Source organism: Pararge aegeria, chromosome 23 (genome assembly GCF_905163445.1).
Source record: "Pararge aegeria chromosome 23, ilParAegt1.1, whole genome shotgun sequence".
Lineage (NCBI taxonomy): Eukaryota > Metazoa > Arthropoda > Insecta > Lepidoptera > Nymphalidae > Pararge > Pararge aegeria.
Window position 1 is genome coordinate 736,277 of NC_053202.1, and position 15,532 is coordinate 751,808.

The following is a 15,532-nucleotide window of genomic DNA, read 5'->3' on the forward strand; positions in this document are numbered from 1 at the left end:
TGGGAAGATATTGTATTTACTCATCCGAAGTATGTTATACATAACTTGTTAAATATTTGCCGATTAGCCATTTTAATAAAATCACTAGAAATATGACACACTTGATGCTTTTGCTACTCTTAAACCATACTTAGTGAAAGAATAGCATTGGTAGAAAAAAATATAATTGTTAAAAAGCAACACAAAACCTAAACAAATTTGAATTCAGTAGCAAAAGCGTCTGATAAAAATCAAATCCTTTTGCCTCGAAACGTTACATTAATTTCTGTCTAAAGAAAATTTAATCACAAAATTAAACTATTTTAATGCAAGAAATTGTTAATGAAAACGAAAAAGTTTAGGTAAATGATTGAACAAAAACTTAGGGTGCTATTAAAGATTTATTTTTTTATGAAATTGTTAATATTTATTAGAAGGCAAAAGGATATGATTCAATGCAATATAAATACTGTTACAAAAGACAATTTAGAGACAACGATACATCCACTACATTACGAGAGCTTTTACACGCTGACGCCAGTATTATATAAACGTATGTATTATAGTCAGATGTTATATACACATGTGTATATATTTTAAGACTTTATCGAATATTATAGAAGATTATTTTGTTTCAGAACTGACATTAAGTGCCACAGAGAACACGTTGTTGCGCTATTTGTTATTAGGTACATATTTTTAACCAAAATCTATTCTATATTGTTCATGAAAGTCTTAAAATATTTCGTAACTTCATAGTCAAACGTTTCTTTGTTAAAGCAAAGTACTTACGGGGCGAATATCAAAATGTTCTTTAATCGCTTGAATCTAAAAGTTTGTGACACAAATTTGACAGTTTTGTATGAAGAGATGTTAAACTTGACAGTCTTTGTGAAGAGTTGTCAGATTTTACATCGTATTGCAGTGCTGTAAATTAACTGATGATATTTTACCTCGTTCGTACTTTACTGATTGTTTGTTAGGATAGTTATTGGCTAATATAAGAACACATTATAGTGCGTTAGCTTATAATATTAGTGACAACTAGTGTTAAAATTGCAAGTTTACTGAAAATTAAAAGATAATAATGAAAATGTGTAAAGCAAAAAAAAGTTGAAAAAAAATATTGGAACTTCGTGAAATTAATCTAAGGGACTGCACAGACGTAACAACTTTAGCACGAGTGACTGGCAACTTTTAATGTTACCATATGTTACTTCCAGCAACTAAATGGTATTTGAACAGTTGCTGCGAGTTTAACATCCTTCTCACATGTCCCATCATCGTAAGTTACTTGACGTAATATAACGTTGACACAGAGCAGAGCAAAGAGAGCGGACTGTGAGTGGGGGGTTTCTTACGTCTTACGGTAACTTGAGATAACTAGTAAAAAAATATAACTTGCTACTCGCGGCAACCAATGGTTTATTTAGGTCACCAAGTTAAACAATGAAAACATTTTCTCTATGTGCAATATTCCTTAATAGAGTTGCAGTTGCCAGTCGCTGAAACTCATAGATAGAAGTTGCTACGTGTGCACGTTTAAATATGAACGTGGTTCATATGTTGTATTGTTATTATAAAGAGCAAAGGTTAAAAGTTTATCCACGATTACATTTAAATTAGAATTACGGATGAATAACGAAATTGAAGTTATTGTTGAAAATGTTTTTAGGTGAATAATCGGATGGAAAATTAACCTTGTTGTTATTGATGAGTTAACTTCGGTTCGCTATGGCTGTATATTGCCATACAATACTGACCTTTATCTACACGTGGTTTAGGTTCGATTCTCACTATCTCTAACACTTACGTAGTTGTAAAGGTAGGCTTGTACGCTATCTATTGTTTACGTCTTACTATTGCATAGCATTGTTAATATTATTTACGGAGGTCCTTATTAGTTATGTATAAAAGTTTAGAGGTAGCCATTTTCATATTAACTTTATTGTGTGTGAAAGTGGTTTATCTACCAAGTTGTTAAATAATAAATAAACTACATTGTACCACCACTGTTTTGTTTTAATTTACTTATCCCGTAGAGCCTCTGTACACTGCCGAATGGTAACCTGACTGATTGTTTTTACTTCATTCTCCTTTATAAGTTAGTTCCGATTGCATTTGTTTAGTGATGAAGCAGTTTGAAACGGTAGCGGGTTAACAGGTTAGAGGTGTGAATTAAACCTACCCATTATTGATTACTAGGTTACTGGAACCCGAAATCGCTTTGCGGTATGTTTTTCTACCCGGGGTCTCCCAGATTCAGAATTGTAAATTCCCTCGGCCTAGGATGGAAGCTTGGACTTCCCGCTAACCGTTTAGCGTTGCTGCCACAGGAAGATCGACAAAAAATAAACCAAACGTAAAGCTAGTTTTTAATCTATGCGGTCCTTGCCTTCAGGCTACCCATAATCTTTGCTATCGCTATAGAAAATATATGAGTAACGGGTCGAGGTAGCAAACTCGTGGCGCGCATGCTAGCTCTTCTTGGCACATTGCTCATCGCAATGGAAAAAAGGTTTTAGAGCATAGACCCACCACGACTATTATGATAATAACTGTGACCGAAGGCTTAACGTTCTCTTGAGGCACGGAGGTTGAGACTGTCAATTTCTCCAGTAAAGTACCCAGTACCTCAAGATTCGTAGTTAAATACAAAATTTAAAAAATATATATATTCATGTAGACCTTATCACAGGCACTTATGAAGCGTTAATACATTTAACATGTTAAATAATATTACTAATAAAACTAAAACTAATATTACAGATTAGTGATTTTAATAACTGCATTCGTTAACTTAAAACTTAATATTTATTTAAATATTTAAAAAGTTAGGAGGGTTCCAACCGCGCCCTGGTCTAATAAGAGCCTACAATAAATTTAGCCACGTTTTTTTTTTATCACCATCTCACAGTCGAGTTAATGTTGAGCTATGAAGTTAGACCAATTCATACCCATATTATAGTAGGAAAGTTACCAGGCAATTGTAGATTGAATAACACAACGGCAATATATTAAAAAATGTCTTTATTTATTTACAAAATATCACTTAGTAGGTACATCATTGTTATATACCTTAATCACTATCTAACATAAAATTTAAAACTATAATTTTCCTAATAACATGAATTGATACAAAATCAATAATTTTCATAGCCATCACAATAAAATTATTTTGCGCGTCATTTCAGTACGTATTCAATTTATTAACATTTCATAACACATAAATAGAGTCGGTAAACATACGGGCAAGTTTGTACCTTGGGCTAGCATGCATGCTTCAAGTAGAAAAATTTGAGTAACGGGTAGAGATATTTATCTCGTGGTGCACATGCTAGCTTTACAGGTTTCCTCTCTCGTCGGAGGGACGGATTTAGAATCAAGGATTTCCACTGTCCTTACATTGTTAAAACCCTCCAACCTGGACACGGCCCCCGCCTATTTTCTAAATTTAAAACCCAGCGTTATAATTCGTTCGCTTAAATAGTTGGCGCGCTTTGAAAGTGGCTGCAGCGTTACCAATTATACAAATCAATGATCTTAATTACAGTACAGAAAAGGAGTGCGCTATAGCGTGGAATACAAAATATTTTAGATTTACCTTTTCGAACGAAAGTATCAAATTCTGACTGATCATAAGCACTTATTTATTTATCAGGCAACGAAGATCATCATCAAATCAACCGATGGACGTCCACTGCTGGACATAGCTCTAAGATTCTGGGCCGCTTTTATCCAGCGGCTCCCCGCGACTCGCTTGGTGCGGTGCCACTCCAACACCTTGGTACCCCATCGTCCATCGGTTCTCCGAGCTATGTGCCCCGCCCATTGCCACTTCAGCTGACGCGACTCGTTGAGCTATGTCGGTAACTTTAGTTCTTCTACGGATCTCCTCATTTCTGATTTGATCTCGTAGAGATACTCCTAACGTAGCTCTTTCCATCGCTCGCTGAGTGACTCTGAGCCTCCTTATGAGGCCTATAGAAACACAACGAAGATCCATTAATTAAATTGAATTAAACAGTAAACTGCGTTAGTATTTTTTTATTAAAAGGAATCGCGTCCTCTGTACGAATTTTGCTGCAGTCGCCTATCCTATCTACTGTCGCCGCTATGCCGATCGTCGATTCTGATGACTAACTAACTCCTAATAATTTAATTTTCTATTCTTTCATTTTGTAAATAGATACTAAATAGTCAAATTGTATTGCCGAATAGCGCAGTGCGCAATGACCCTGATTTCTGATTCCAAGGCCGTGGGTTCGATTCCCACAACTGGACAACAGGAATGTTTTTCAGTGTCTGGGTGTTTATCTATATATTATAAGTATTTATGTATATTATTCATAAAAAATATTCATCAGTTATCGTAGTACCCATACCACAAGCTACGCTAACTTTGGGACTAGATGGCGATGTGTGTATTGTCGTAGTATATTTATTTTTTTATTTTATTTATAAAAACCAAATTCATTCTTTTAACATTATTTAAATAACATAGTATGCCAACTATTTGCAAACGAACTAAAGGGAGCCTAATGGTGGGTGTTTATTCACTACGCATATATGCATCCTGGCATATATTCTCTACTCTCACTCTAACAGGGTCATTGCGGCCCAAAACCTATTGATATTTCTATTGAAATCAGCCAACAAAGTCATAATTTCTTGGAGTGTCGATTTTACGACACCAGAATTAGATTTCTCACTGATATCAATAAAAGCACCGTCGCCTGTTACTTTCGTTTTTAAAAGTATCCCTTCATTTGATTCTTCATCGTATTCGTTATTATCTTTGTCCTGTAATTCTTTAGGTAAATCGCTTAATCTTTTTAATTTGTGTAGAATCTTTCCGAGTTTAAAAGATTCTTTATCATCCACATCTATTTCATTTTCTGACGACTCTTCTTCGTCATATATAAGTTTATTCTTGTTATTGACGCTTCTACGATTTCTTAACAAATTATTATCATCTGAATTGTCTTTCTTAGTTTCTTTATTTTTGATTGGTACTTCAGTATTTTCCAACTTGGCTACTTTTGTATATTTTTTTGGAGATGTAGATATTATTTCATCTTTTAAATTTCTTTTTGACTTAACCCTGTAACTTCTTTTAAAACCTCTCAATCTTTTTGATTTATAATTTGATCTTGGTAAATGATCTTTTGTAATTTTGGAGAGTTTTCTAAGTAGTTTGTTTTTGAATGAATCGTTATCAAAACTTTGTCGTAATTTTGATTTGTATTTTTTTGGTTTCTTTTGTTTTTCATCATCTTCACTGAAAGATTGACGCCTGGAACGTTTAGTCGTATTTTGGTCTAAATCTTTAGATGTGGATCGTTTGGAAATTGTTTGATTCGTTTTTGATATTCTTCCTAAAGCTTCCTTTAAATCTTTATTTATTTTTACAATTGCTTCTTTCAAATCATTATTGTTTTTTCTTATCTCTACATTTTCGTCAGGTAAAACTTCGGAATAGGGTAAATCATGAACGTCTCTTACTTTTCTGTTTAAAGACCGTTTAGTTTTGATAAAATTGTCTTCCTCATTTTCATCAGAAGTATTAGCGGCAGGTTTCTCACTATTATGTGTATCGAAACAAGCTTTAACTTTAGTGTTGGCAAGTACCCAAAATCCAAAAGATTTTGGCGGGAGATTAATAAGAAGAGTTTTGTACGGACGGACACGTTTAACAACAGGGCGAATATCACCTTCGTAGTACATAGCTCGGCCGTTTACAACTATGTTCCTGTGAACAAGAAAATATCGTTTAAATAAAAGCATTTTAATTTAGTCTCTTTAATTACAATTTTATAAATTTAAAATTTTATTCCAGACTACAGTAAAAAGTATTATACTTTAAGTATATAACAGAAAAGAATACATAGAGCAAGCAAGATCTATCTTCATCATCATCATCTCATTCATATATAACCTTAACTTTAAAAGATTATTTTTGGACTGACTTTCAGATAGCCGGTAGCCCGCAACCCAAATAGATGAAATTAGAAACCAGTACTAAAACGGATTTTTATTTAATTCAACCCCAAAACCAAAAAGAAAATTTATAAGACTCGACTTTTTTCAAGTTATAGTATCAATGAAACTTGGTATTTAGGATTTGGTTAGTAAACAAAACAAGTGTTAACGGTTTTTCAAAATACCCTACTCCTAACGGGTGAAATAAGGATGTTGGCATTTTTTTTTTCCGTATTTATTCGGGAGTTTTCTTAACAATAAGAAAATCTCTCATCGGAAATAAATATTAAAAAGGGCGACGAAACTGCTAAAATATAGTAATACGACTTTGTCCGCGTTAGTTGTCTACTAAATTGTACTGGAACTGTTAGTTTTCCCGTGACTGAACGAATCAACCAATCAACTTTATTTTTTAAGACAAAGTTAGATAGAGAGAAACAGAGGTTACTTTTAATCCCAAAAAAATCAAACGGCTCCTACGGGTTTTGTAAAAATCATAATAAAAGCGGACAAATAATGCAAGCAACACATATACATAAATGGTGCATTAATTGAGAAGAACGTCTTAACAAACAAAGACAAATTTGAATTAAATTCGGTGGATGAACCTACTCCTTCAGAAGCTAAGCAGCAGTCTAGGTGAAGCAACATCTTACCCATTTCGATCGTGCCCTAAAATGAACTGCATAATATCCCCACCCAGCTCCTTCTTCGCCATCTTGATGGAGAACCGCGCGGGTTCGTCGTCCATGTTCGCTCCATAGAAGGTCACAGCGCCGGGCACCGGTTTTCGGCGCAGCGATGTACAGTGCGCGAAGAGTATGGCTTGAGACGCCTCTATGTCCACGTTGAGGACTCTCTCTCCTACCAGATTCTTGAAGAGCAGGGCCATGTAGAAGCTCTACTCGTAGATGGAAAAAAAATGTATTTTATAGAGCGCTCTGTTTCAGTATTTTATTTAATATTTAGGAACACTATTCCGGTGCGCAAATTTAGGATAACGTGCAGAGGATGCGAACTCGTCCTTGAGGTATACAACGGGTTCCTCGGGCGTCTAACAAAGCCAACAAGAGTGACATGACGTTGTGGTTTTTAGTTTGGTTATACACCTTTTGAGGTAGGGGTTATGTGAGGAAGTACCACATTACCTCCGTCCTTATTTTTGTACAGATTTGGATAGAGAAACGGTGATAGAACACCCAGATGTTGGGTTGGTGTGACTAGTAAGTTACGGCAATTTAATTTATAGCTTTAGCTTAGATGGTAAATCTACCAGATAATCTTACCAAAGTAGGTTCGTAAAGTTCATTCTCCTTCAGTTCCCGATAATGCACAGAGAACCCGTTTCTCGCAGAGTACCCTAGGCTGGTCATCCAATCGGCAGCGCGCTCGAGCTCACTGGTCAGGTAGTTGTGCTCCGTCAACCAAAGTGGGGTGTCGCTGGTGCTGAGCAGCTTGAGCAGCTTGTAGCGGTCCTTCTCTGACAGACGTTCTAGCTCCTGGGATGATGAGTTACTGGAATGAGTAAGGAGGCTATTTAGATCCTTCAAAATCATCCTATTAGATCTCCTAGGCATCGAGGAAACTTTTGTTGATTTTTCTTTGATGGCCAAGCAGGTGATAAATGGAACATTATTAGACGTCCTGCAACGTGTTGCACTGTGTCCATCATGATCCTACAAAACATAGATGTCGCTGCAACCACGTTGCAGGTCAACAGCGACGGTCGACTGTCATAGATTGCTGTACACCACAGAGACACTGCCTCAATAGTACCACTTCCAGTCTCGGAGCGAAGTCCTGGAGCGTTGCAAAACTGCATAGATGGCGCTAAAAATATCCTACATCGTGCTATCGAGGTTTCCAAAAATGAGGGTGATATATAGAACATCAAAAAATGCTTGGCTGGACTTCAGTCCCCGAGCACAACAACAGCTGGGAGCAAGATATTCCTATTGTTACTGTCGAGCGCACCACCATTGCTCCCGTACACGAGCAAGGTGAATGAAGGCATGATCTCAAAAAAAGGTGCATAATCATCACCATACAACCCACTACAGAGCACGGCTCTCCGCCAACAATGAGAAGGGGTTAAGGCCGTAGTCCACCACGCTGGCCCAGTGCGAATTGGTAGGCTCAACACACCTTTGAGAATATTATGGAGAACTATCAGGCATGCAGGTTTCCCCACGATGTTTTCCTTCACCGTTAAAGCATGTTTTAATTACTTTAAACGCACAAAACTTGGAAAAGTTAGAGGTGCATGCTGGAATTGAACTCGGCCCCCCGAAAGGTAAGTCGAGCTCCTATTCACTGGGCTATCACCACTTCCAAGGCCTATATAAAAAGAATATTTTGGTTACAGTTAACAAAATAAGTTACAGTTATCTTACCCATTAAGGAGTATAGCGTCCATCATATCGTTGGACAGAGTGATGTAGTCTTTGAAGTCGCTCTTGGAGTCCGCCTGCAAGCAATGTGTCACATCACCGCCCACCACCTGCCACCCGCCAGCCTTGCCTGATGGAAAGGTCTCGATGATCACACGAAGAGTTTCTAGATCGTTGAGGTATTCTTCTATCGATTGGTTCTTGCATTCTGAAATTAAGAATAATGGGTTATTTTTAATTTCGATGATTGATGCTAGGTTAACTTATATTAAACTCAGGGGTTTAATAAATGTATCTTTTTCCAAGGAAAGGGCCGGAACACTAAATCTCTTGGTTTCAAATCTTTGCTGGTGGTGTGGTAGCTCGCCAAGGACCAAACATTCAACCAGACCAAATGTTCATTAGTAGAACCACCAGACCAGTAAGGCAGTTTTATATAAACAACTAGTTGTTGCCCGCGACTTCGTCTGCGATTGATTTTGTTTTTTGATGTGGCATTAAATATAGTTGTAGATCTAAAAAAATTAAAGTATTCAATATCGCTAAGCCTTAAATGAGGGGTTTGCTGCTGTCCGCTGAGGAGTTCTGTCCTCTATCTCCAACCACATTTGTGGCAAAATTAAACACATATTATAACCTCTGTAGTACAAAAATAATTATTTAAATCGGTTATAATTTGTCGGAGTTATGGTGCAAAATCGTCAAACACTCATCACCTCTCACAAAGGAACCGAGCTTAATGTCGGGGTAAAAAGTATCCTATATTACTTCTAACACTTCCAAGAATATGTGTACAAAGTTTCATGACCGATCCTCATGTAAAGTAGTTTTTGCGTGAAAGCGTTACAAACAAACTAACATTGACATTTATAATATTAGTAGGGATAGGGATTAATAATTGACGGACCAAGAAGATGGGCCACCTGATGGTGGATATAAGAAACGAGGAAGCGAAGTGTTTCGTACATATCCTTGGTATATCAATCACATAGTGATACAAGATCCTTCATTCTTTCGACGTCTCGCAATTCCGTAGTCAAGCCTTCTAAATTTGGTACGTTGCAGCTACAGCAATCATCATCATCATCGGGTGCCATCTTCTTTAAATTGAAGTTTAGCGGTCAACAATGGAAAAGCCTGCCTATTAAGTCCCGCTTTTTTTATATCTCGGTAACAAAAAACTTACCGTATCCCAGCTGCCAGAACATTGGTCCAATGTTTGCCTTATCGGCCACCGTGAAGATGTTCAGCGTAGTGTTGGGATCCCACATGCCGGCGGCTGTCTTATCATGATTGTTGAGCGCGAACACCAGATCGAAGCCAGTGCTCTTGGCCCAGTGGACGAACTTCTCCCATTTGCTGTGTGTTACTGCTAAGTTTGTTCTATAATCGGAATCTGCACCAAAGGAGAGAAATACTTAGGTTAGTTGATAACTAGGGTCGTTTTCTCAAGCTGTCCAGTGTAGATTATTAGGAAGTCATATCGAAGGAAAAATATAAATTAAAAAATTTAAATTTTAACGCAGAACATTAACGATTTGGGAGTACAATGAGTTTGCAATGTCCCTATTTTTAACACCCGACGCAAAAACAAGAGGTATGTGTGTGTGTCTGTGTGTGTCTGTGGCATCGTATTTTCCGAAGAGTGAAACGGGGTACGTAAAGCAGTATATTTTTCCTCTTTTTTACCGAAACACAGCAATGCTGAATGACGGTAGTATCAAATTCCCCGTACGTGCTCTGTCATAAAAATGTCTACAACTACTTCCTCTTCCTTCTCAACTGTTCTTTATTGTTTATCATCATAATCATAATCATATAAACCTATTACCGGCCCACTACAGGGCACGGGCACTTGCACAATGAGAAGGGTTTACGCAGTAGTAGCAGTGCAGATTGGAGGACCCCATCATAATGTTCTCAAAGGCACGCCTTTGAGAACATTTTGATGAACTCTCAGGCATGAAAGTTTCTTCACGATGTTTCCTCCATCGTTGAAGCAAGTGATAATTGCTTAAAACGTTATCTTAGAAAAGTTTAAAGTCCGTCCGGAAGTTCGAACTTTGCACTGAAAGTTAAGCCAAAGTCGTAACAAAAAGACTATCACTGTTACTTTCATAATGTAAAATGCATGTAAATGTGGCAGGACTAAAGATTTTTGTAATTTTGATGTAAATTATAACAAATTCAAATTCAAATCAAAATTTCTTTATTCATGTAGGCTTATCACAGGTACTTATGAAGCCTTCATACATATATGTTTACATAATTGTAAGGGGGTGGTGATAACTTCGTTCGCGAACTTAAACCTAAAGCTACGAGGGTTACAACTTAAACCTAAACGCGCCCTAGTGTAAGCAGAGCCCACAACAAACTTAGCCGGGTATTTTTATTTTGTTATCACCATCTCACAGCAATTTAATATTAAGCTATGAAGTTAGAGCAATTCACACCCAAGCTTTTTTTCATTTAAGTATTTCATTTAACATTATAATAGGATTTTTCTGTAAGCTTACGTTTTATATAAACTTTGAACCTATTGAGAGACATCTCAAGGATTTCTTTCGGAAACCTTATTTGAACTACAACTTACCGTCTTCATCGCTGTACAGTTTGCTCAGGGTGAGTCTCCTGGGCGGGCCCTGCTCGATGGCGATGGTGGAGTTCCGGAAACGCATGCGCGAAGTGGACGGACCTGCTATCCGGATGTACGCTGGCGTGAGCGAGGTCGCCATGCAGATGCATTCTTTACTGTGAAAACGAATCAGTTGATCTCTACCTCTCCCAAAGGGAGGGTTTGCCCATAATCGACCAGCTGGGCACTGGGCAGATAGGTTAATGATCACAGTAGATGGTGTAAGTAGGACAGATTTATTTAATTCCAAGTTGTGTACACATAATTTGGGTTGTAGCTTATAGAACAAAACATGTTATTACTTATATTTAGATCTACTTTTAGTTATTACCTGTTTTGTGTACCTAATAACAATAAACAGAATTCCGAAACCGGAGCATCCTCAGATGTTGACTTTACAATGTTTAATTGTTAAGATTGTTGTCCAATCCAATATCCAATACTCACCTATTATATTTTTCACTTGAAGAAAACAGATACTTGGGGTCTATCGTGAAACTTAAGAACTTTGCGTCCACTAAATTTACATGCTCCTCGGTACCGACGACCACACTGTACGAGTCCGCATCAATTAAAGCTAAATAACTTAATATAATTACTGGTAATAAAACTAATTTAAACTTGGCACCCATTTTGGGAGACTTAACTAAGAAATAACTGCGATGTAGCGATGGCCTTTATTATTTATTATATCGGCGGATATTTTTTTATGTTGCAGCAATTATAATGAAGTTCTGCTTTTGCAATAAATTCTGCTTCAAAAAATGTAAGAGAACTAAAAGTATAGGTTTTAAGAAAAAAAAATTTTGCTGTACTAGTTAGCCCTTGACTGCAATCTCTTCTGGTGATAAGTGACGATGCAGTCTAAGATGATAGCGGGTAAACCTGTTAGGGAGTATGGTAGTCATACCCAAAATCGGTTTCTACGCAACATCGCACCGGAACACTGAATCGCTTAGCGGGATGACTTTGTCGGTAGGGTGGTAACTAGCCACGGCCAAAGCCTCCCACCAGACAAAATATATATAAATTAATTATTATATAGTTAAATAAGTTATTCAAGTCGGTTGATTTGTGCCAGGCCCTCTTTAAAATATTAACAACTTCAGTTTTATTAACCAAAAATATTTGATAGACAATGAAATTTACCTTAATTTGCCTTATTCTAAGATAACCAGCCAAAATACGGTAGGTATTTAAATTTAACTGATTTTACATTGAGATGTGGATTTTACATCGCATGGATATTTGACATATAACATATGATGTTAGCGTACAAAATGGATGCCTTACAAATATAATTTACGCAGCGGACTTTTACCACATTTACAGATTACAGATTTTTAAGCGTATTTAGTATATCATGAGCAATTAACCACATGTCTCGTTGTAATCATAATCATATGATTGTTAGTAGTTTACATTAATTATGAGTAATTTCATGTATGTTTATATATTATTTGTATTTATATGTAATATATTTACATATATATATATATTTTATTTATATATATATATTTTATGTATATATTTCTATAATTTTTAAACCTTATTTATTGCACCACCTACCTCTACCTTCCTTGCCTGGAAGAAATCGCTATGTACGATAAGGCCAGCAAATTGTACTCTCTTGCTATGTATTTATATAAATATAAAAATCAGTAGCTGCCGTAATAAATAAAATCAGTAGTAGTAATAAAATAAACACACAATTTTAAACCAGACGTTTTATAACTTATCAAATATATCACATTAGCTGCGACATAAAATCTGCTGCGAATGCAGTATGCAGCATTCGCAATAAAACACTTCCGAGACGTTAATGTTTGTTTTCATAACGAATTACGCTAAACACGCCAAATATTATCACGTACTTTAACCGACTTAAACAAATAAAGGTGTTAACGTAGATATATTGAAGTTATACTACTTTTGGCGCGTTATGGAAAAATTATGAGAGTAATTTTTTACGATGTGCGCGCACACCGTCAAAAAACCGACACCCCGATGTTAACTATAGTCAAAGTTTAAGTTTTTCAAAAATAGGTTTTACAGTGACCACTTTCAATTGTCAAAGTCTGCGGGCTCATTCCGGTGATTTAATTGATTCTATTGTACAAAAATCTCAAATTTGAATGTTCAGTGAAACTTGGTGGTCCAATAATGAGATAACAAAGAAGTACGAGTACTTCTTTGGCGTAACAAGACAAAAATCTTTCCAACAACTTTATCATACTCCTTATTAGAATAAGGAGTATGATAAAGTTTGTAGAAAAAGCGACACTAACAATAAAAAAAAGGTTTTTAATACAATGAAAGTTTTATTATAAGAACAAAAAGTTATACTTCTTTGGCGTAAAAAAAACGCGTGTACATAAGTACACACGCATTTTTATTTCACTTCTAGTTAGTCGTCGAATGATCCGGTTAAGCTAACTATATTTATTTATATATTGTATGTTTGGTTGCACGCAAGTTAGCTCTTGATTGCAATCTCACCTGGTGGTAAGTGATCATGCAATCTAAGATGGTAGCGGGCTAACCTTTTAGGGAGTACGGAGTCATACCCCTATTCTGTTTCTACGCGACATCGCGCCGGAACACGGTCAAAGCCGCCCACCAGACGATACGAGATATATTTCTCAGGTCTGGTCTTTTATCAGGTTTCGGTCGTGGCTAGTTACCACCCTACCGACAAAGACGTGCCGCTTAGCGATTTAGCGTCCCGGTGAATGACGCAAGACCGATTAGGAGAAGTATGGGTTTAATATAACTGGATTACTCCGTAACAGGTTAGCCCGCTATCATGTAGTCCAGAGGTAACTTGTAGTGGACTAAAAAAAAACATAACAACAAACATAAAAAACGCTACAGCTCTCAGGAACCTAACCGAGCAAACGATACAAAAACGTGGGCGGATTACGTGACACGACGGGATATATTAGTGCTAACTCTGTTAAAAATAAATTAACTAAACTAAATTGGCATATTTAAAAATAGTCTAATCTGCCACAAAGAACAGTAAGATGGATTTATATGACGATGTAATACCTTAAAACATGCTTTTTGTTAAATTCAAGTGCTAATAAAATTTTCTTTTCTTTAAAGATTTCTCACAATAAGCATCATTTTGAACAAGAGTTCGTGTGGAAATATTTACTTCTCACCTTATAAAGGTGAAAAGTAAATGCAATAATAGTTAATAATTAATTCTTTATGCACGGTAGGTACCTACTCTCACTTTACTCTTGTAAAAATATGCAATTCATCAACATACGCAGTGGGGGAGGGAAATCGGTCGGAAAATTGGTCTGTCACTCCTATCGACGACCAGCTGTGGGCACTCGGCCGGAATATTGGATGGCGGCTTCAATCAATAATGTTCTAGATATCATCACATCCAAAATGTAGCAAAAAAGCCAACAATTTTTTTTTTCCACGTATGTTTAGACGTCGATGGTTTTTAAAAATAATGAATTAAACAACTTGGGTTACTCTTTTGTTCAACTAAAGGCCCTTGACTGCGATCACAACTCGTGGATTCAATCTAACATGGTAGCGGGCTAACCTGTTAGGTATGGCAATAATGTCAAACCAAATCAAATAATCTTTATTTGCAAAATGTGGTAAACTTTCGTTCGTATTAAAATGCTCACAATATTATATAACAATATTTATTACAATTAATTATTATTAATTAAATATTAATTAAATTGATTACAGGATATTATTTTTTACTAATTATTTCATTAAAATTATGTACAATTTTCAAAAAGTCAAATCATTATCATTGTAAAAACAATGGTCTTGTAGGTAGGTATTTAAAGAGCTTTTTCTTTAATTTAGGTAGGTACTGTTTATCCTTTTAAAGCGTCAGATTTCGTTGTACAACGTCACTGCCAATAGCAATTTCGTCTATACAATGTACCTAGTAGTATTAATAATAAACCCAATTAATAGATAATAGGTCTATAGTAATGCAAAAGTGGAACAAATTCCATACGTGGTCTGACATTGACTATACTCGATTAAAAAAGATGTAGGTATTTTTTTATGATTATCCCAGAAATATCTGATAATACCTATCTTAATAATAACTATACAAAATCTGCTGCAAAAATATCCATGTGCAATAAAGAACACAACATTTCAATCTGCTAAGATTTTAAAAAAAATTATAAGGCTGTACCGAACTAATCCTTTGCCAGTTTCTTATGTAAGTTGAGAAACATATTTGACTTTGACAGCTGGCTCAAATGACGTTTTATTTGACATTAGTCATTATTCACCACAGATCAGGAAAAACAATCGCATTTTACAAAATACTATTTTATTTATCAAAATTATTATATCAAATTATCCTGTTATCTTACGTTTAAGCGAAATTGGTCAACTTTAATCCGTGACGGTTGACCTTATCGCTTTCACACGGCGAACGATGGAGCTATTTTCTTTTAAACTAGTGTTAATGAAGAAACTTATTTACGAAGTTCTGCGAAGTGTTTAATGTTTTGTGTGTTTATCTCAGTGGGTAATGACTGTAGTT

At 36.0% G+C, this 15,532-nt stretch overlaps 1 protein-coding gene across 1 annotated transcript; it reads right to left on the reverse strand.

Moving 5' to 3' along the window:
• Window positions 1-4,378: 4,378 nt before the first annotated feature.
• LOC120634215 (heparanase) lies at window positions 4,379-11,634 on the reverse strand. The gene is made up of 7 exons (XM_039904682.1): window positions 11,434-11,634; window positions 10,945-11,102; window positions 9,538-9,747; window positions 8,355-8,559; window positions 7,248-7,476; window positions 6,618-6,862; window positions 4,379-5,731 (listed from the first exon to the last, which is right to left on the reverse strand). Exons 1-7 carry the CDS (start codon window positions 11,616-11,618, stop codon window positions 4,576-4,578), a joined length of 2,388 nt encoding a protein of 795 aa, XP_039760616.1. The 5' UTR covers window positions 11,619-11,634; the 3' UTR covers window positions 4,379-4,575.
• Window positions 11,635-15,532: the final 3,898 nt, after the last annotated feature.